This window comes from Mastigoproctus giganteus, chromosome 5 (genome assembly GCF_048544385.1).
Source record: "Mastigoproctus giganteus isolate SK-2022 chromosome 5, ASM4854438v1, whole genome shotgun sequence".
NCBI classification, from domain to species: domain Eukaryota; kingdom Metazoa; phylum Arthropoda; class Arachnida; order Uropygi; family Thelyphonidae; genus Mastigoproctus; species Mastigoproctus giganteus.
In genome coordinates, this window is record NC_143579.1 from 36,097,960 (window position 1) to 36,121,611 (window position 23,652).

General features: G+C 37.0%; 1 protein-coding gene across 2 annotated transcripts in view; it reads left to right on the top strand.

Annotated features, from left to right (window-relative positions):
• The window catches only part of LOC150085302 (ATP-dependent DNA/RNA helicase DHX36-like), a 458,954-nt gene extending 436,587 nt beyond the window's left edge, over positions 1 to 22,367 (top strand). The window contains exons 23-25 of one of the 2 annotated variants that reach the window (XM_090373980.1): positions 8,085 to 8,199; positions 19,567 to 19,719; positions 22,065 to 22,367. In XM_090373980.1, the coding sequence (XP_090230106.1) occupies positions 8,085 to 8,199; positions 19,567 to 19,719; positions 22,065 to 22,262 (466 nt within the window). In that variant the 3' untranslated portion in view covers positions 22,263 to 22,367. Of the gene's footprint in view, positions 1 to 8,084; positions 8,200 to 19,566; positions 19,720 to 22,064 lie in introns of those variants that run through there. The other variant, XR_016546967.1, reaches the window with a different exon arrangement.
• The last annotated feature ends 1,285 nt before the right edge of the window (positions 22,368 to 23,652 follow it).

Sequence of the window (23,652 nt, forward strand, 5' to 3'; positions counted from 1 at the left end):
CCAGTCACTCCAAATGTTTGTCTAGTTCAGCCTTAAATTTATTTAAGCTATCAACTTCCATAACACCAGATGGAAGTCTGTTCCAACAGTCAACTACTCGCTAGCTAAAGGCAAACTTCTTCACATGCATTCTACAATGTCTTTCCTCAATTTGAATCTATGCCCCCTAAGGTTCTTAATCTGAGCAAGCGGAAGTATCCCATCAGCAATGAGCCTGCTCAAACCATTCAAGTTCCTATACACTTTTGACGCACTATAGCCTTAGATGTTGATGCCATAAAAATCCTAATAACCAACCAACCAACTTATACACTTAAAGCAGATCACCTCACAGGTGCCTAGTCTCCAGATGCTGCAACTTGCAGAACTTAAGCCTCTCTCACCAATCTTGTTGCCCTTCTCTGTACTCGTTCTAGCAACTCTACATCCTTTCTAAAATGAGGCCCTCTGCTAGCAAAATCCCTATATATCATTATATATTTCTCTTATTGTATTGTCCAATTCTGTTGTTATTAATGTTATTTAATAGTCACAGACTTTGTCCCAGTAGTCAGCTGCCAAGAAACTCTCATTACAGCAAATAGTTTAAGCTTAAAGTCTGAAATTTGATTCATGCATCAAATTTGTTTAATTAAAGAATGCACAAGGCTTCTTTAAAAAAAAAAAATTAATTTCTCTTTAGCATTTACACATGTATCTTATTATTTCAGTGATCTTTACAGTTCTTCAAAAAATTCTTTAAACTCTTGATGGAATCATTCTTTGAGAGCTATTTTCAGCAGACAAAACATGCAAAAGTCACATGGGTGATGAACCTGAACTTGTATGTAGGGTGTTTGAATACCTTCCAGTTTATTTTTTGAAGTGATTTACAGTTTTACCATACTATTGATATTTCATTGGCATGAGATTCTTTAGTCAAACAGCTAAGGACCATGGCGGTTAAAGAAAACGGTTACCACTACTTTTCTTGCAGAAACCTTGGTTTGACATTTTTTCACTCTAAAGACTGTGCATGCTTCCATTGTATATGGAAAAAGCTTACTCCAATCAACATGATGGCATCGACTCATCTCCTGCCATAATATTATTCAAAAATTCATCACCTCTCTTGGTAGCATAACAAGTGCTGAAGTGATAATCTTATCGTCTTTCAGTAACCTTGGAATCCAATGAACTGTGATGTTATAAATAAGTTTGTGAATAATGGAGTGGAGACATTCAGTGATGATGTTAAGTTGTGAAAGTTCTCTAACTGTTAAGTATTTTCATTGGTGCATAGCAAAATTTCCAAACTTATCATTTCATTTTGCACAATGGGGTTGGTTCTGAATGTGAAAAACTGCACCCTTTCTCTTCTCAAAACGCTTAAAAAAGAATAAAAAATAATGTGTGAAAAAATGCTTGTTCTTACTCTTCTCAAAAATAGCAATTTTGAGTGGCCATTGTTCACTGTAGACATTTTATTACGAAATTCTTGTTATTCTTGCTCTTCAAGAGTTAAATTTGAATCACTGCACACTGATCCATTCTGTCCACATCAAATAAATGATGTGGACAGAATCACACATATCAAACATTTAAACAAAATGAGCAAACAAAACAAAGCAGACCTTACATTAAATACTGTAATGAAACAGCCTTATACCACACAAGTAATTCTAAATTAGTTTATCAAATGCTTAATCTAATTACCCTAAATGTGATACAAAGGTGAAGTTTCAGGACCCTTCCAGATCCTGTCATCAGACCAATACATGAGCTGATGATAACTCCTCACTTATTTGCTCTCAAACTAAGACTGCTGCATTTGAGTCTAATGTTGGTAATTAAGTCCAACACTTAACAAAGTAACTTTAAATTATTTATGTGGTATTAGTGTGTTTTGTGAGCCTCCGCTTACTGATATTATTATTATTTTAAGGTAGCTTTAATAAATCTATTGTTCAAATTCCAAATTTAAAAATATTCAAATGATTTTGGAAAATATTATTATTATTAGCCATATGGTGCAAGGAAGCCTGAGGCTTATGCTGCACAGCCAAAAAAAAAAAAAAGAAAAAAAAAAAGCGAGTTCCCTGAGAGAGAGAGAGAGAGAGAGAGAGAGAGAGAGAGAAGTAGGTGGGAATCACCAAAAAAGAGAAGAATGATGATATCCAGCTCAGGGTCCTGGGTGTGCCATGTCCATACTCACCATATGTGAGACCCTGGAGAGGAAATTTAGGAAAGCACTCCAGAAAAGGTGATAGAGGAAGAAATAAGAAAATCAGCTGAGTAGCAAGAAGCCAGTAAAATTCCAAGAATTGGTGAAAATTCCAATTTGATTATGGAGGCCCAAACCAGAAAGGAATGTCCAGAGGAGAAGGAAGGAATGCGGAAAAGAAATGTAAGTAGAATATTGCTTTATAATATTGCAATATCTCCACCAATACCTGACAGACAGTAATGAATATTCAAATAGAAAGACTTTCCCAATGCCATTCGGTCTTTCTGGAGAATTAATAAGTTATGCATATGGCAATTTTAGAAGGCAGTACTGTCCAAAAATAGACACAGTAGACTTTTAGAATAATGGCACCTTTGAGGATTCAAGGTGCCATTATTTCAATTTTTCCATTATCTAGAAAGTTTTGTTTTTAATATATTTAATGCAGAAATAATGAGGCTAAATAAGAAATAGAGAGATTAAGAATACAATTTTATTAACCGCACATAAAAAACATAAACATGATACTTCCATGGTCTCTGTTTTTCTGAATTGGTGCCTATAATTCCTTCTCTCTTTTGCAAACCATTCTGAACAGATACTGCAACCATTCAGCATCCTATCCTTTTACTGTCCAACTTCAAATTCATGGACCAACTTTTCTTCTTCCTTATTTATTCCTTCAACTTCCATATTCTGGAACAACCTTCCCTCACACGTATGTCCTGAAAATTAGAATATGTAAAAATTCAAGTCTAATGTCAACAAGTATCTTCTTTAATCCTCTCAACTTTCAACTCGTGCACTGTGCTAAGTACTGTAGGTTCTAATACCGTTCATGTTTCATTTTTTTTTATTAAAAGTGGGGGGGGGAACTCCCCGAGTTTTGTGCTAACGTCCTTGTTCCAGATTTTCATTAATAATATTGATGATGCCATTACATATTTCCTGTCAAAATTTTCTGATGATATTAAGATTATCAACAACAAAATCCAGGGTGTTTCTACAGCACATACAATACTTTATTATACTTACTATACAATACTTTATAATATTTGTATGTGTTTATACAATCACATACAAATATTATAATGTATGTGTTTATACAAATTATGTGATTAGTCTAAAAATAAGTTAACTTTACTATAATAACTGAAGAGGTCTGCATCTGTCCCACGGTAATTCCAAGTGAAATTACCAATTTAGAGAGGAGTAACATACCCAAAAAAGAGGGTATGTTACCCTCTTTTTCCTCCTCTTTGGCTGAGGAGGAAAAAGGAATCAAGGGTAGTAATGCAGTCTGACATGAAGTTATTTCAGCAATATAATAAGAGTATGGTGCCACATAGGATTATATCAATTATATAGGTATTTTGCCAGCAGAGATAAAGAGGTATTTATCCCAATGGTCAAACCATATTTTTTAATGTTATAAAAAAAATCTTGAAACCTCATTTTAGGAAAGCTGAAAGGTTCAGAGGAAGGTAGTATAGTGGTTTTTGCCAACTGTCTTGTTTGGAGAGGTCGAATTCAAACCCCCCACAAGAAACTGTAATTCTTAAAGGCCTTGAGTTGCAGTTAGCTGATTTTGGGTTGAAGGACTAAGGTTCCTCCCTATTCGCTTCTTCCACATTTTTTAGCCACGTGATGTATGTCAACCTGTGATTATGCTTTTTAGTACAGACAATAATATTGCAAACTACATCAACTTAATACTGTAAAAACTGGCACACTGTAGACTGAGTAATATTTGAAAAGTAAACAACAGACTTCGGTTTTGCAAGCTATAAAATTTTTAAACTAGGAAGAAGCATTTGGATCTGATTGAGGTGTTTAAAGCCTGAAAAAGGTTTGTTTTAACTAAATATCGTGATATAATATTTATGGCATATTTTTATTTTTCTGGAGAAAATACCTCACCACACACAGATTTTAGATTTTTTGTATTCCTTCTGTTGGCTTACTTGATATCCATAATCTTGATTTTCCCCCCCTTCTGTGTCATGTTAGAAATTGAGAATAAAGCCATCTGTAATCTTAAGCACTCATTGATTTGATTTTTTTATTTATTTTTTATAATTGTTATCTTGAAACCATTGTTTTAAAGTTATTGTGAAGCTGAACATTCTGTAATCTGTGTATTTAACTATTAAAATTTTGACTGTCTGTTCTACTGCTGTAAATTTTTACTTTTTACTATTATTTAGTTTTTTGGGGGTTTTTTTTCTCTTTATATGTTTAGTTATCAGTTTATAGCAGTATTTGATGTACCTTCTCTGTGTTTATTGTAATTTTTAAAATAAGCTTGTCTGTGTATTAAAAATTTTTGATAATTCATGTACTCCTTTCTGGCCTTGGCTGAACAACATAGATTCAAGTTGGAGAACATGTTTTTTTTTTTTTTTTTAATCATGAGAATCATTAATTGCATATTTATTTATTTATTTGTAAATGAAGTAATGCACTTATTAACTGTACATACACTCCTGCCTAAAAGTTTGGAATCACGTTTCACTTTTCTCAATTTTCAAAGTTTTTATTAAAATAGGATCAACTGGTTTACCAATTTTTATTGAAAAATTTTCGATTATGTATAAAAATCAAAAAACTTAATATTTCATAAATTTCTAGAATATTTGAGAATATTCCAGAAAGGTGTAGAAGATTCTTGAATGTGGTAGAACATTGTAGAGGATTCCTGAAGGATGTTCTTATTCCATAAGAAGTATTGGCAAAAAACTAGGTGTTTCATTTAAAGGAGTACAAACTACCATTCAACAGTTCAAGGAGACGGGCAGTGTAAAGAACAAATCATGATCAGATGACCATGTGTAACAATGGAAGCAAGATAAGACCATAACACTTTCTAAATGCAGTCAGCAACTCACTGCACCTGAAATCCAGGCTGTTTTCAAGAGGAACAAAAAAACTCATGTCTACATACAATGTAAAACACAGTCTTAAACCAGCAGTAGACTTCATGGTTCCTATTGGGAACAATGCCAATCTGGATGAGCTTTTCGCTTATCTCAAACAAATTAGACTATGAATATATCTAATATCAAATAAGGCAAACTCCGGTACTATTACAAATATTTGAAAAGGCACATTTTGGCCTCAGTTGCCCTTGTGCCGAAAAACCTCTACACCAACAACAACAACTTCGTGGTTGTCTAACAGTTTGAAAACCCTTATCAAAACCAGAAAATCAAAGGAAATAGTTGGCTTGGGCTAAGAGCCATCAACATTGGATATTTGAAGAGTGGAAAAGTGTACTGTGGATGGATGAATCCAAATTTTAAAATTTTTGGATCCAGATGTAGACTTTGTGAGACGATCAACTGAAGAAAAAATGGCCTACATTGTTTAGTACCTAGTCATGCATGGTGGTTCCACCATGCATGACTACGCACTAAACAATTCCATGATGATTTGGAGTTGCTTCTGTTTTTCTGGAGTGGATGTTATTATCTGAATTGAAGGAATTTTAAATAAAGAAGGCTATAAAAACATTCTTGAATATAATGCAATATTTTATGGAACTTTGTGGAAGAAATTTTATATTACTGCAAGCCAATGACCCAAAGCACAGCTCTGAGCTGTGTGTAGAGACTTAACTAAACAACAGGTGGGGGTATTGCAAATTATGGTGTGGCCACCACAGCTGCCCAGTAGAGATTTTATGGAATAGATCATCAAGTCCGTGAAGTCTGTCCATCTTCACAAAATTTATGGGAATCCTTGCAGATTGCTTGGAATAATGTTAGTTAATATGCTATTATAAAATTAATCGCCAGAATGCTATAACTGTGTTAAGCAGTGATAAAATTTCGCAGAGGATATTTAAAAATGAAAAAATCAATGTAGTTGTTAATATTAATCATTTCAATATTTTTTGCTGTAAATTTTTTGGTGCTTAATAAAAAATCTTAAGATACTTTTTAGTGTGTTGTTATTCTCATAGCTAATTTCAAAAAAATTAACAAAAACTGTTACCATCAGCTGTGATTTCAACCTTTTAGGCAGGAGTGTGTGTGTGTGTGTGTGTGTGTGTGTGTGTGTGTGTGTGTGTGTGTGTGTGTGTGTGTGTGTGTGTGTGTGTGTGTTTCACCCAATAACGTGTTGATATTGATCAATAATTACCAGATGATGCATAGAAGGATATATCAATTAAAATTAACCAAAGATAATTATAGACTGGATTTAGTATTAGTACAAATGATGCAATAAAGCAAGCTTATACCACATACAGAAAAAAAAAAAAAAAAATCTCCTCATATCACCTAATTCTAATTCTTCCTTGAATTTATTCAAACTGCTTACTCTACATCATCAGAATATCCTTCACAAAATTTTATTATTGCCTTACACAGGCATGACATTCTGGCAATTAATTTTATAATAGTGACTTGACTAATATTATTTCAAGTGATCTGCAAGGTTTCCTATAAATTTTGTGAAGTTAGGCAAACTTCATGGACTTGACAGTCTATCCCATAAAAGTTCTTTAGTTTAATTGAGGCAATTCGGGTAGTCACACCATAATTTGCATTACCCCTTCATGTAGTTTAGTTGCTAGAAAGCCCTTGCAAGAATGTTTTTATAGCCGCCTTTTCTTAAAATTCCTTTAATTCTGACAATGTCACTCACCCCAGCAGATCTACAGATCATGATGGAACTATCATGCTTCACTGTAGACACTAAAAGCAGTGTGGCAGCATTTTTTTTCAGTGATCATCTCACATAAACTCTGCGCTTGGATCCAAAAATTTGAAATTTCGATTCCTCTGTCCACAGTACATTTTTCCACTCTCTTTGATTGTCTATTGTTGATGGTTCTTTCTTTTTTCTTTAGATTTTTTGGTTCTAATAAGGGTTTTCAGACTGCTATATGACCATGAAGTCCTGCTTGTTTAAGATGAGGTTTTACATTGGATGTAGACACAGGAGTTTCTCTGTTCCCATTGAACCCAGCTTGGATTTCAGGTGTAGTAAGTCATCGATTGTGTTTAGAAATCAGTGTTAGGTTCTTTTCTGGTTCCCCCTTTAAACTGCCATTCTCCTTGAATTGTTGAATGATACTTTGTGCTCCTTTAAATGAAACACCTAGTGTTTTGCCAATACTTCTTATGGAATAACTTTTTTTATATGCAGAGCACTTCTTTTTTCATATTCTAGAAATTGGGGGTAATATTGAAATAATACCCCCAATTTCTAGAATATTCCAGAATAATCTATGACATTTTACCACAGGAATCTTCTACACCTTTCTGGGATATTCTAGAAATTTCTTAAGTGATGTAAAATGAATTAATTTCTGCACCATCTTCCCTTATTTTTAAGCAGAATTTTGATTCCAAAAAGTATTCAAGTGCCTATAGAGCTATTCACAGGGGCAGCTAACCTTTCCGCCGACCTGGCTAGCCGGGTGGGTAAAGTGCCTGCCTGGCAACCCACAGGTCACGGGTTCGAATCCCGCCTCGGGCTTGGATCAAAGTACTGCAAAAACCTTGGGAGGTGCATTATGGCCACAGAAGCCGATGCGCCAACAACTACCAAAAAAAAAAAAAAAACTAACCTTTCCAACTTTTTCATCACTACAGTTTTGCAGTTTGGAGACAAAAGTAAGTTTGATTTACCTTGACGTATTTGCAAAGGAAGGCCTTGAGATTTCCAGCAAACTTGCTACATACATCTTAATAAAATTATTATTCACTAGAAGGTGCATTATTTTACAGATACTCTAAGGTGCAAATTTTTTAATTTAACATTTACCCTGATATGATATTTTGCTGTGATATCTTTAATGTTATGATAATTTTTATCAGTCCAATTATTTTTTTAATTATTTTGCTGAATCAGATATCTTTATTAATAGGGTTTTCACACAATCAGATGGGCAAGTTTGGCTTCATCCCAAATCAGTAAATTGTCAGGAGACTGAATTAAGAACTGAGTGGCTTGTATATTACCAAAAAATGAAAACAACAAAGGTATTTTTTTTTTTTTTTTTTAATGGAACAAACAATATAGGAATGCCATTGCAGCAGTAGTACTAATTAAAATTTGTGATGTGTTTATTGCAAATACAATGAAAATTAATTATCATTTTTTATGAATAGATTAAGTGAAATTTAATGTGATCAAGAAACAGGAAAATATTTCAATGAAATAGATAACAAAATGAACGAATTTATGAAATATATTTGAAAGAAAAACATCAAGTAACAATTGCATCAAAGATTTATAGATTTTAATTTGTGAGGCACAAGAAAAAAAAAAACCTCTTGTTTTATACCTGGCATAACTATAGGTCCTGACAGGGTATGTTACTTCTACTTAACTGATAATTATTATTGAATGCTAGCATTCTTTAAAGAATAAGCAGACACAATTATGTATGTTGAGTAGAGCTTTGTCTCAGAAGAAAGTATCTAATAAAGTGCATTACATTAGTATTAATAGTGGCAAATTGTGCAGGAAAGCAAGCTTATAGAGCACCAGCACAAAAAAAAAAAAAAAAAAACCCTTCGACATCATCTCTCCATCCCCTCCAATAGGTTCTCTAGTTTGCCCTTGAATTTATCCAAACTATCCACTTCCAACACCTGATGCAAGTTTGTTCCAGCAATCTACTACACACTGGCTGAAGGTGAATTTCCACACATCAGTCCTGCAACCATCCTTCCCCAGTTGAATTTTACGCACATGTACGCACCAGTGCAAGCACTGGTGCGTACATGGCTGCATGATTGAACATTTATATACTAGATTGGCATTCGTTGTTGGTACACGGATATGTGTTGGTTTGCTGCCAGCATTTGTCGAGCTTCAGGACAGTTGATTCCGAGATAGGGTGTAGTCTCGTGCCTTTGCAGCAATTCAAGGTTCTTGAATTGCATGATATGTTTAGCGATTCTAGCCAAGGGCAGTGGCAGAAGTGCCGGGATTGGTCAATCACCGAAGTTTCTAGGTGTGGGCTCACTCGCTTTACTAGAAGATCTAAAAACGGAAGAGACCTGTTCCCTTCTACTTCTAAAGTGAACTGGATGAATAGCAATAGAGAATTGAGTTACTCTCACAGCGATGTCTCTGAACCACGTAGAATGATGGTGAAGATGTCATTGACGTATCTGCACCACATTGTAATAGGTACAGGCGGGCTGAGGAATATCTGTTCTTCTAATTCTTCCATAGCGATGTTAGCAACAATGGAGCTGACAAGGGCACCCGTAGCTGTACCTTGTACCTGCTTGTACAGGGAATCGCTGAAGGTAGTGATGCTGCCTGAAAAGCATAGGTTGAGGGCAGTACAGATGTCCTCTGTGGATAGTGATGTTCTGCTTGGTAGGTTTGAAATGAATGGGTCTTTTTCCATTTTTAGATGTTCTAGTAAAGCAAGTAGTAGTAGTAGTGGCATGTGATGCAAGAAAGCAAGTGTATGAGCTTATGCAGCATCAGCCAAAAAAAAAAAAAAAAATCACACCATTCCCTCCAAATGCCTGTCCAGTTCCTCCTTAAATTTATTTAACCTATCAACTTCCACAACGTCAGATGGAAGTTTGTTCCAGCAATTAACCACCCGCTGGCTAAAGGCAAATTTCCGCACATCTATTCTACATCTATCTTTTCTTAATTTGAATTTATGCTCCCTTAGGTTTGTAATCTGAACAAGTGGAAGGATCCCATCAGAATTCAGCTTACTCAATCCATTCAAGGCCTTATACAGCTCAATCGGATCAAAACGCAGGTGCCTAGTCTCTAGCCACTGCAATTTGCAGAACTTAAGCCTCTCTTGGTAAGAGGATTTCTTTATTCCCCTCACCAATCTTGTTGCCCTTCTCTATACACATTCAAGCAAATCTACATCCTTCCTAAAATGAAACCTTCAGACCTGTATGCAGTACTCAAGGCGTGCCTGACCATTGCCTTATACAAAGGGACAATCACCTCCTTTTCCCTGCTAGCAAAATTCCTATATATCATTGACAAAACCCCATGACCTGCCCTGGCAGCCTGTCTGCATTGCTCAGAAAACTTCATATCTGACTGCTCAATTACTCCCAGGTCTTTTTCATTTTCTACCACCTTAAGTGTAATACCACACAGTTGGTACGTTTCTCTGGGGTTACTTCTACCCATATGCAGTACTTTGCATTTGTCAAGGTTAAACTTCAGTTGCCACTTAGCCCATCTGCCGAAATTATCTAGATCCTGTTGCAGTAGCACACTGCCATTACTGTCATTAACAATCCTGCCAACCTTTGTATCATCTGCAAACTTCGACACTAAGCCTGATATACCTTCATCAATATCATTGATAAATATACAAAACAACATTGCATCTACATTCACACATGAGGAGTTATTAAAGTTTGAAAATGACAGAAGGTTATCAAATTGTAGCAGGGCACTTAATGATTTTGTAATAACTGAGAACAAAGTGGAGGAGAAATTGTTGAAGTTAAACATAAGAAAGGCACCTGGGGTGGATGGGATCTATCCAGTTATATTAAAGGAGGCGGCAAAGCAAACCCTTAGCCATAATTATGAGAGCCCCAGTGGGCCCACACCTGGAAACCTCGGTATACTGTAAACCAATATGGTACGGGCAGTTTACTAATTATAGATCGGGCCACACCCCTTGTCATCTAAACAGCGCTGCCCGCGCTCTATTCTCCCAAGCTTGGAGCCATTCCAGCTCAGAGGAAGCTAGGCACACCAAGATTTCCAGAGTAAAAACTGACCTGGTTAATTGTGGTTACCGAACCCATATATTAGACAAGTGCTTGCTACAAGCGCAAGAGCTTACGACCCGCTCGAGGCCATCGTCCCCCACACGACAATATGCCCTATATTCCCTACTGTCTAGGCAGATTTTGAAAATCCTCTGGGAATACCGCATAAAATGTGTACTTTGTTAAATTGCAAAGATTTTTGCAGTTACTATATGGGGGAAAGCTCGAAATGCCTTCAAGACCACCTTGCAGAGCAACTGAAGGCGTCTCAAGGTCAGTGTCACCAAGGCGAATCGATCTGTCATGCTCTGCATGACAGATCGATTCGTGTTGGTGACACTGACCACTTCACAATCGTGGAACATTTATTGTCGACCCACCATGACCTTAACCCTAAACACAATCACGAAGTGATCGACCAATCCCAGCACTTCCGCTACTGCCTTTGGCTAGAATTGTTAAACATATCATGCAATTCAAGAAGAACATTGAATCGCTGCAAGGGCACGAGGCTACACCCTATCTTGGAATCAACTGTCTTGAAGCTCGACAAACACTGGCAACAAAGCCGCACACATCCGTGTACCAACAATGAATGCCAATCTAGTATATAAATGTTCAACAACGTGGCCATGTACACACCAGTGCACGCATAACTCTTGTATCTGTTAAATATTTATCTCTAGCGTCCATATTCTGTTAGAATCTGTATATGTTATAATGCTGAAGAAAGGGTCCATTTACTCTGAAAGCTCCATTTTTAGTCATTAAAATTTGTCACTGGATGTATACTGTATTGTTATCTTTTTGTCATGGAATCCAGTTTTGTTTGTTTGTTATTTGGTTTTTAGGAGCAGTAGCAACTAAGGCCATATTGCTCCGGGAATATGTAGTGGTCATTCCCTGACCTTTCCGCATCCTCTGTATTTGGTGGTGACGGGCTTGAACCCCGGTCTAATCAAGAAGTGTGTGCTATGCATTGCTGCTCCTTCCCACCTGGCTATGGAGGCGCCCATGGAATCCAGTACCACAGACCCTTTTTCTATTTCCTTCCTTGTTATTAGTATTAATGTTAATGGTGGCAAATGTTGCAAGAAACCAAATAAAATAAAAAGGAATTTCCTATCTATTCATCCCTTCCAGTAGTTTTTGTAGTTCTTCCTTAAATTTATTCAAACTATCCACTTCCACCTGATGACAAACCTCCATGCATCTATTCTGCAAACATCCTTCATAGTTTGAATTTATGCCCTTCATGTGCATAGTCTGAGCAAGAGGAAGAATCCCATCAGCATTGAGTTTGCTCAAGCCATTCAGTCTTAAACACCTCAATCACATCACCTCACAGGTGCCTAGTCTCCAGATGCTGCAATTTTCAGAACTGAATCCTTTCTTTGTAAGAGCACCTCTTTGTTCTGCTCATGAACCTCATTGCCCTTTTCTGTACCCATTCCAGCATCTCTACATCCTTCCTAAAATGAGGAAGGATATAGAGATGCTGGAATGTACCCACTACAATGGGTACAATTTTCCCTTACCCAACATCTTGAGTACTGCATACAGGTCTGTATGCAGTACTCAAGATGTGGTTCACCCATTGCCTTATACAATGGGATAATCACCACCTTAACCCTACTAGGCCCGTGCCCACCAAATACGGAGGATGCAGAAAGGTAAGGGAATGACCACCGCATATCCCCAGAGCAATATGGCCTTAGTTGCTAATGCCCCTAAAAACCAAATAACAAACAATAACCCTACTAGTAATGTTTTTGTATATCACTGACAAAACCACATGAGCTGTCCTAGCACCTGTGTGCACTTCTCAGAGAACTTAATATCAGACTGCACAATTATCTCCAGGTCCTTTTCATTTTCTACCAATCTGAGTGTAGTACCATACAATTTATACTTTACTTTGGGATTACTGTTGACCACATGCAACTCCTTGTATTTAGTTTTAGTAGAAAGCAGGCTTTTAAAGTGTTAGCTGAAAAAAAAAAAAAACTACACACACATTCACCTATCCAAACCCTCCAAGAATTTGTCTAGTTCTTAACCACCCACTTCCACAACAGATGTTTGTTTCAACAATCAACCGAATTTATGGCCCCTCAGTTGTATAGCAAGAGGAAGAATGCCATCAACATTTAGTGTACTCAGTCTGTTCAAAGCCTTAAACATCTCAATCAGGTCTCCTACAAGTGCCTAGTCTACAGATGCTGCAATTTTCAGAATTGAAGCCTTTCTTGGTAAGAGCACCCTTTTGTTCCTTCACCATTCCAGCAGATCTACATCTTTCCTAAAGTGAGGCCTCCAGACCTGCATACAGCACTTGAGATGCAGTCTAGCCATGGCCTTGTACTTGGTCATTGTTAAACTTCAATTGCCATTTCTCAGATGACCATCTGCTTAATTTTTCTGGATCTTGTTGCAGCAGCATACCTTCATTACTTGCTGATGTTTACTGATGCTATCGAGGCAGTGTTAGGTGGGTCGGCAAACTGCTAGATTGGGGGGATACAGGGACTAATAGATTAACAGTAGCCACTGGCAGAGGAGAAAGTGATTCTTGAACTGCTTCTATTGGAATGAGCAGCAGACTGGAAAACAAGATGCAGGATAATTCAGAGACTGCTGGGAATCATGGGGGTACAAGTAAACACATGGGTTGTGTTAGGGTGGCTAAGAGGAAGAGCAGGTGCATGTATACTTGCGTGTACACCAATGCTAGGAGTTTAGTAAATAAATTTGATGAATTTGAGGTATTGCTCAAAACATCAAAGGCAGATATTGTTGGAATTTCAGAGACGTGGTGTCACACAGATATAAGGAATGCAGAACTGTAATTTGGGGAGTACAATGTCTACAGAAAGGATAGACAGGATAGGAAGGGAGGAGGGGTTATGCTATTAGTTAAGAAACACATAAAATCCAAGGAAGTGAAGCCAGTCGACATCGCTGGACAGTGCAGTGTCGAGTCAGTTTGGTGTGACATAAGCATTGGGAGATCAAAATTGAGAGTAGGAGTGTGCTATAGGCCTAATGACTCTGATGAGTATAATAAGAAACTGTACAGAGAAATAGAGTGGGCCAGTAAATCAGAGAGTCTTATAATGGGGGATTTTAATTTCCCAGATATTGACTGGAATTTGGGGGCTGGTCACTCACACACTAGCAAGGCTTTTGTGGATTTATTGGATGATTGTTTTCTACATGAGCATGTTCGGGAGGCAACTAGAGGGAGTAATACTCTTGATTTGATTAAGAATCTGCAGATAAATGAACCACTAGGTGGCAGTTCTGAAGTGGGATTTACTCAAAGAGGTAACTACCATTAAGGGTAAAGGGAAGGGGTATTGCTTTCGTAAAGGCGACTACGATGGACTGAGACAGTATTTAAATTCTATACAGTGGGATCAACTGATGATGTTACCAACAGCAAATTCAAAATGGGAAGCATTCAAAGAACTTATCTTGGAAGCTACTAGGCTTTACATACCAACTAAGAAATATTGTTCAAGGTTTAGTAGGCCTAAATGGATGTCAGATGAACTAATGAGGCATATGGCAGAGAAGAAAAATGCATGGGATACATACAAATTACACATGAAACAGAAGCCTATGATAGATACAAGTTGATCTGTAACCAAGTTACAAAGGAGGTTAGGCAGGCAAAGGCAGATTACGAGAAATCCTTGGCAAGGGATGCGAAGAAAAACAGCAAAGAGTTCTTTATTTATGTAAACTCTAGAAGGAAGGGGATGAATCAGATTGGTCCACTTGATATTGATGGGTCAACTGTTGATGATCCTGCTCAGGTAGCTAACAAACTAAATGAATATTTTGCATCGACATTCACACACGAGGAGTTATTCAGCGAGGGGAATGCCAGAGGTGTATTTAACTCTGGCAGTAAGCTAGAGAATCTTGTAATAACTGAGAGTAAAGTGGAGGAGAAATTGTTGAAGATAAACACAAGAAAGGCACCTGGGGTGGATGGGATCTATCCAGTTATATTAAAGGAGGCAGCAAAGGAAGTAAGCAAACCCTTAGCCATAATTATGAGAGCTTCCTTGGACTCAGGGGAGATACCCATGGGCTAGAGATGTGCAAATGTGACCCCAATTCACAAAGGAGGATCAAAGACTGACACAAGTAATTATAGACCTGTGAGTTTAACTTCTGTTCCCAGAAAATTAATGGAGGCACTGGTTAAAGAAGCACTGTAGGATCATCTAGACAAGACTTCAGTTATAGCTTGGACACAGCATGGTTTTGTTAAGGGGAAGTCTTGCCTGACCAATTTGATTGAATACTATGATGCAGTCACAAAAGAACTGGATGCAGGGAATAACTTTGATATTATATACTTGGATCTTAGAAAGGCTTTTGATACTGTTGCACATGGAAGATTGCTGCACAAATTCTAGCAGTGTGGCATTGGAGGCAAATTGCTGCTATGGATAAAGGGATGGTTGAGGGGGAGAAGACAGAGAGTGGTAATCAATGGACACTGCTCATCGTGGACTAATGTTATTAGTGGAGTCCCTCAGGGTTCAGTGTTGGGTCCTTTATTGTTTTCTGTATTTATAAATGATATTGATGATGGTATATCAAGCTTAATGTCCAAGTTTGCAGACAATACGAAGGTTGGCAGGGTTGTCAAGGACACTACTGACACTATGCTGCTGCAACAGGATCTGGAAAGGTTGAGCAGATGGGCTGAGAGGTGGCGACTGAAGTTTAACATTGACAAATGTAAAGTACTACATATGGGAAACAGCAACCCCAGAGCAATGTATCAACTCTGTGGTACTACACTGACAGTGGTAGAGAATGAAAGGGACCTGGGGGTGGTTGTGTAGGCAGATATGAAGTTCTCTGAGTAGTGCAGACAGGCTGCAAGAGTAGCTCATGGTGTATTGTCAATGATATATAGGAATTTTTCTAGCAGGGATAAGGAGGTGATTATTCCCTTGTATAAGGCAATGGTCAGGCCACACCTAGAGTACTGTATACAGGCCTGGAAGCCTCATTTCAAGAAGGATGTAGAGCTACTGGAACGAGTACAGAGAAGGGCAACAAGATTAGTGAATGGAACAAAGGGGTGCTCTTATGAAGAAAGGCTTAAGTTTTGCAAATTACAGTGTCTGGAGACTAGGCACCAGCGAGGTGATCTGATAGAGGTGTACAAAGCCTTGAATGGTTTGAGCATGCTCAATGCTGATGGGATTCTTCCTCTTGCTCAGAATAATCATCTGAGAGGGCATAAATTCAAATTGAGGAAAGACAGATGTAGGATAGATGTGCGGAAATTTGCCTTTAGCCAGCGGGTGGTTGGTAGGTGGAACAGACTTCCATCCCTTGTCGTGGAAGTTGATAGCCTAAATAAGTTTAAGGCTCAGCTGGACAGGTATTTCGAACGAACAGAGGGGTGAAGTGGAAGTGGTTATTTTGTATTTATTTATTTTACTTTATTTTTTTTTGGCTGATGCTGCATAAGCTTGCTTTCTTGCATCAAATGCCTCTACTAATGCTACTGTTGTTAACCACCCTGCAAACATAGATATTAAGCCTGATATATCGTCATCACTATCATTAATAAATTCCGAAAACAACAGTGGACCCAGCACTGAACGCCGTGGGTCTCCACTAATAACATTAGTCTATGAAGAGTAGTGTCAGTTGATAACCACTCTGTCTTCTCCCACTCAACTATCCCTTTAGCCATAGCAGTAGCTTTCCATCAATGCCAAACTGCTCCAATTTGTACTGCAGCCTTTAATTGCAATGATATAAGTTTTCCTGAAATCCAAGTTATGATATCTTTTTTTTTTTCTTTGCATCCACTACATCATAGTATGTAGCCAAATTGGTCAAACAAGATCTCTCCTTAAATCTATGCTGTGACTGAAGTATAACTGCATTGCTGTCTAGATGGTCCTGCATTATTTCTTTAACCAGTGACATTGTTATTTTCACTTGAGCAGAAGTTAAGCTCACAGGTCTGTAATTATCCATGTCATCCTTTGATTTCCCATTTATGAATTGGGGATACATTCACAGAACTCCAGTCGACTGGAACCTCCCCCGAATCCAGAGATGCTCTCACAATTATACCTAAGGGCTTGCTAACCACCTTTGCTGCCTCTCTTAATATAATTATATATGTCTCATCCATCCCAGGCAGCTTTTTATGTTTAACTTCAACAGTTTATCTTCCCGAAGCTCAGTTATCAGAAAATTGTTTATCTCCATGTTGGAGTTTGACAAAATTCCTCATGTGTGAATGTAAATGCTCTAGCTGACCTTTGAATTTCCTCAAACTGTCAGTTTCAGCCACCCATGGAGATAACTTATTCCAGTTATTTCCATGGATGGCTGAAACAACTTACTGAGATAAGAAAACTTTCTACCATCCAGACTAAAGGTACCTGTTTACCGAGCTCTCTAGTCCACATATTTGAAGTGTCTTTCCTTATGTGAGTGTCCTTTTTCAGATTTCACCAAGTGAATTGCCTGTCTTTGAATCCTTTGAAGAACTTTTTTTTTTTTTAGATGTGATCTTCACACATATTCCAAGTGTGGTATTACAATTGCCTTATGCATTGGGATTAATTATTTCCTCATCTCTACAGGCAATTGTTCAACAAATCATCAATGGGACCATGCACTCTTCTCGCCACCTGTTGTAACCCCCAAATTTCTTTCTTCCACTGTTGTTTGTAATTCAACCCCACAAAGTATATAAATTATCTTGGGTTGTTATTCCCTATGTGTAAGACTGAATTTTGCTGCATTAAAACCGAGCTGACTTTTCTGGCCACCCCTATCCAGGTCATCCTGAAGGAGTACTTCTTGGTGCCACTCATTAACCACTCTCCCAATCTTTACATAATTTGCAAAGTTTGACCTCATACCTTCTATTGCTTTGTCAATGTTATTTAAGAAAATCAGAAATAACAGCAGTTCCAGAGCTGATGCTTTGGGGGGGAACCCCACTTGCAGAGTTAGCCCATTCTGAAGAGTAACCGTTAATCACCCTTCTGCCTCCTTACCTGCAGCCACCCTGTAATCCATCTTAGAAACATATCTGAGATCCCGGCATATTCAAGCTTATACAGTATCATCTGTTGATACTGAATGTGAAATGGTTTGTTAAAATCTAAGAAAATGTCAAAACTATTTCCTCTATCCAGTTCATTTGTGTTTGTGTCAAAATCGGTAACCAGGTTAGTTAAACACAATTTTCTCTTAAAAAATGTATTAAGGGAAAATTTCACTCTGGATCATTATCTCCATTATTTCTATAGTACCAAAGTCAGACTGACTCTGTAGTTACCATTCAAAGAAGTGTCTTAAATTACCTTTATGTATTGATGATACAGTGACACTTCTCCAATTTAGAGGAATCTCTCCCTCCTGAATCAAATGATGCCCTCATAACCGTAATGGTTCAATGCAATATCTGGCTACCTCCTTCAGAATTACTGGGTGTGTATATATATTATATATATATATATATAATATTGATAAAAATAATAGGATTTGATCACATTACTGAACGACTAAGCAAGCAAAAAAAAGTATTAAATTGAGTTATGGATCCTTGTCACTACTAGTAGAATTACCCGGCAATTATAATGAAATATAGACAAGTGTTTATTTTTGGTGTATTGGGTAGGGGTGCTGACCTGTCAATTATAATTACCATGGAAAAAATTATACTTATATATTTATTTTTATTTATGTTTGAATTTTATTCATTCATTTTGCTCTCTGTCAGGTCGGCTATGATGTATACGTTTTGCACTTATACATCATAACAGAAGCAGAAACCCTGCTTATTGCAGTGGCTCCTATGGTTTTGGCTGCTGACCCTCTGAAGAAGTAGTTAAAGCCCTAGGACCCACTATTTTGGGTACCATCATTATTATCATTATTAATCATTGAAGGATAATTGAAGGTTTTTATCCTAAAACCATAATGTTTTGACTTTACCACTGAGAACTAATGACAGTGAGCATAGCCAACAATAGCTAAAACTTACATAATAGGAAACCAATAATGAAATAGCCAAAATCAGTTTTAACTGTGCTGTATGCTGAGTAACATAATAGCACACATACATGTAAAGGCATTACTATTATGTTACTGTTACCACAATTATTTGATATTACCCCAGGGGCTCACATCTGGTGAGTATGGGCTTGGCACACCCAGGGTCCTGATATCATTATTCTTCTCTTTCTTGGTGACTCTCTCTCTCTCTGGGTAACTCAGAAATTTTTTTTTTTTTTTTTTGGCTGTTGCAACAAAAACCTCAGGCTTCCTTATATCATATGGCTAATGATAATAATAGTAATATACTTTTAATATTTTGCTTTAATAATTTTGTTATTGGTTTCCTGTTATGAAAACTAGTTTTTGTTGGCTGTGCTCAGGATCAAGAATCCTCAAGATGGGGTCAAAGTGTGGTTTTAGAATAAAACCCATCTTTTATATTTGTAACTTGCATAACTGTGCCATTTAACCAGCATATTCATGGTTAGTTTTCCATTATCACATACTTAATATGAATTATTGCTTTCTAAGCCTTAAAATTGTTTTTCTTGTTAGATCTTTCTTCATGATACCACAGCTGTAAGTCCTTATCCCTTGCTTTTCTTTGGAGGTAAACTTGATATCAAAAGGGATCACTCATCAGAAACTGTTACCTTAGATGATTGGATTGTTTTTCGGTGCCCAGAGAGAAGAGCATATCTTGTAAAGGTGTGTATTCATTTACTAATTTCTAACGTTAAATTCCATATATTACCTTAAACTCTTAGCATTTTTTGGACAACTGAATCTTTCTGTGGAGACAACTGAATCTTTAGTAGAGAAATAATCATCATATGGAAAAACTTTTGTAAATAAAACTTTTGAATTGTGACAAACTTGGAAAGGTTTTGCAACAGTAAAACCATTTATTTTTTATTAAAAAATGCACATATTATTAATAACACTATTTCTCAATATAGCCAGGAAACCAGTTACATACTGTATAAGCAAATTTGTTTTCATGTTAGGCTGGATTTTTCTAGTGTATTTTTAAAAAGTCCACTAATTTGTAGCTATTCTGCTATCTGCATTACATCTTTGTTTGTCCAAAGCTAATGATAATGAAAATGTTACCAAAAATGTAACACAACACAAATATTTAGCTTGAAGAGCATTCAACTATTGCTTACTATATAATATGAACTCTGTAAACTAGTTACTGGTATTCTAAAGTATCAATTTATCAAATTGACATAACTTTGTGAAAAAATCTTTATTTAACAGTATAAATAATGCAATTTTATTAAGAATTTTACCCCATTTTATTCTAACTTAAGAGGGTGAATTGCATTATTCCTTATTATGTGGAGTTGGGGAGGGAATGAAGGAAAGTTGCAACTTGCATTAATGATTCACTTCTGTTTTAAGATTAAGGGCTCAAATTCAAGATCAAGGGATGGATGATGTATTAAAAAACATAAGGCAGAAAACAATAAAACTGTGAGACACTGTGTAGTAAATGTACCAATTACTATATAGTAAAAACTGCAAAACTGCAAGTGTGTCATAATCTGAAAACATTGACATTTATACAGTGTTATTCAAAATGAATTCCGGGGTTTCAAACAATTCCTGAACACACATGAGCAGACATAGGAAGAAAAAAATATTTCCAGAATGCAAGTATAGTAATGAAGTTTTTTTTACATACCTCATAAATGTTCAATATGAGAGCCTTTGATGATCCGATCTTTCAGGTCTGGTATAGTCGCAGGTAAGGGAGGCACAAAAACGTTATCCTTTACGAAACCCCACAGGAAGAAATCGTATGGCGTTAGGTCGGGAGACCAAGGTGGCCAGGATTCGATCTGCTGATCTGCAGCACTCCCACGTCCGATCCATCACTGCGGTAAATGGCGGTTTAAAAAATTCCAGACTATGTGATGGAAGTGAAATAAATGGGGCACCGTCTTGCTGTAGGATAAAGTTTGCACTATCGTCCTGTAGTTGGGGTAGATACCATAAGCGTAATCTCCCCAGTTACAATCTTTTCACAAAAGAAAAATGGACCGTAAACTTTCCTTTGAGATATAGTGCAAAAGACATTTACTTTTGGAGAGTCCTGCTCGTGTTCCACATGTGTATGCGGATTTGATGTCCCCCAAAATCGTACATTCTGCTTATTCACTTTCCCCAACAAATGTAAGGGTCGATTCATCAGAAAAAATCACTCTGTCAGCAAACGTGTCGTCTTGTTCCATGCGGCTCTGCAGTGCAGTGCAGAAGTTACTCCTCGCACACAGGTCATCTGGTTTCAAAGACTGCAACAGGGTTAGACGATATGGTTTCATTAGTAATCGCTTCTGCAAAATACGCCGAACTGTAGTTTGTGGGATGTGAAGTTCTTTGCTTGCCCTCGTAGTGGATTTCCTTGGGCTCTTTAGAAACGTCCCTAATGCATTCCACATTAGCATCTGATACGGGTGAGCAACCGGGACTTTTTTCCTTGCACAGACATCCTGTCTCCTTAAACTGCATATACCATCGTTTAATTGTCTTGTCTGTCGGTGGATCTTTCTTAAATTTTGTCCGAAAGTGGCATTGCACGAAGGTAACAGATTTACTTACATGAAACTCCAACACAGTAAAAGCTTTCTCATTACATTCCAAAGCCATGTCGCAACAGAGCAGAACTGGCGTCACAGGCAAACGAACGACTGCACGGCGGTATGCATCCAACGCCATCTGGTGGTTAGCCGTGCAGCATACCGAACATCGCGAGCGTGGGAACGAAACTTGAGATATGCCTTCTTTCGAGATGCCTACAAATGATTATGACACATGCGCTTTCCCAAAAAAAAAATTCTGAAACCCCGGACTTCATTTTGAATAACCCTGTATAGGTGTAAGTCATAATGTGAAAATATTGACGCCTATATAAATTCCATTATAAACAACATATTTGGAAAATAACTGGTCTTAAAAGGGTAGCATTTTACTTTTCATTTTACTATAATTTTTCCATTATAATTAAGTTAACAGTAATTACTATTAATTAAATTGATTTTCTTTAGGAATTAAGAGAAGAGTTAGACAATTTGCTTAAATATAAGATCAGTAATCCTGGAATTACCACCTGGGATACTTCAACTAGAGAGGGAGCAATATTACATGCTATTGTGGACATTATTACTTCTGAAGACTCCTTCATTAGCATAGATGCTGAACAATTACAAGTAGAGAGAGAGAGTATGGATGAAGATGATGAGTAAAAAAGTTATATAAAACACTAAAATTTAAAGAAATTACCATTGTATATATGCATATAACTTGTCTGTTATCTTTGAAAAATTTCAAGACAACCAAATTTGTTTAATCTAAAGAGGATGTATTTATTTTATACTATGTAATTTAGCAATAAATTATTCTTTGTGATAGGATGGTTACTTGTTAATTTTAGTGCAATCTTACTTCATGACTCCTTTTAAGTAACCCAACACAATAAAAAAAATAAATCTTTCCATTAACAGATTAAACTGAAGAAAAAAGGACATTATTAAAAATATTAACATTATATGAAGATATTAACTGCAGATTTACTCAACAAGTACAGATCAATGTTGAAAAAAAAAAAAAAAAGTCATGCAAGTTAGGGTTGAATGTGAAAGTGTCTGCAATTCTGCCCAGACACAATAGGAGGGAGTATATGATGAGAGCTTTATCGATCAATTCAGCCCTGGAAAGAGGGAATAACAAAGGGTAGAATTTTTTTCAGCCTGTCTGTGCTTGTTGACAGGAGAGACTGTTTCTACAGGGTGGGATACACTTAAATAGAAAGGGTGCAAGAATATTTTCTGATGCTATCGAGGCAGTGTTAAGTGGGTCGGAAGACTGGTAGCTTGGGGAGATACACAGACTGAAAAGTTAACAGTGGCCACTGGCAGAGGCAAAAGTCATTCTTGCACTGCTCCTATTAAAATAAGCAGAAGCCTAGAAAGCAGGGCAATGGAGATTTCCAGGACTGCTGGGAGTCATAGTAGAACAAGTAAATACATGGGCTGTGTTAGAGTAACAAAGAGTAGAAACAGGTGCATGTATACATGCATGTACACCAATGCTGTGAGTATAGTTAATAAATTTTATGAGCTTGAAGTTCTAGTCAAGACATCAAAGGCAGATATTGTCAGGATATCAGAGATGTGGTGTCACACACACGTAAGCAGTGCAGAATTGGAACTTCAGGAGTACAATGTGTACAGAAAGGATAGACAGGACGAGAAGAGGGTTTATGCCTTCCGTTAATTACAAAACACATAAAATCTAAGGAAATTCACCAACATCCAATTGATGTTGGTAAACAATGCAATGTTGAGTCTGTTTGGTGTGACATAAGCACTGGGAAAAGAAAAATGAGAGTAGGTGTGTGTGTTATAGGCCTAATGAATCTGATGAGTATAATGAGCAATTGTGCAGAGAAATAGAGTGGCCCAGTAAATCAGAATGTCTTATTAATGGTGGATTTTAACATTCCATATATTGACTGGAACTTGTGGGTTGGTCACTCGCACACCAACAAGACTTTTTGTGGATTTCTTGGATGACTGTTTTCCACAGCAACGTGTTTGAGAGGCAACCAGAGGGAGTAATACTCTTCAACTAATT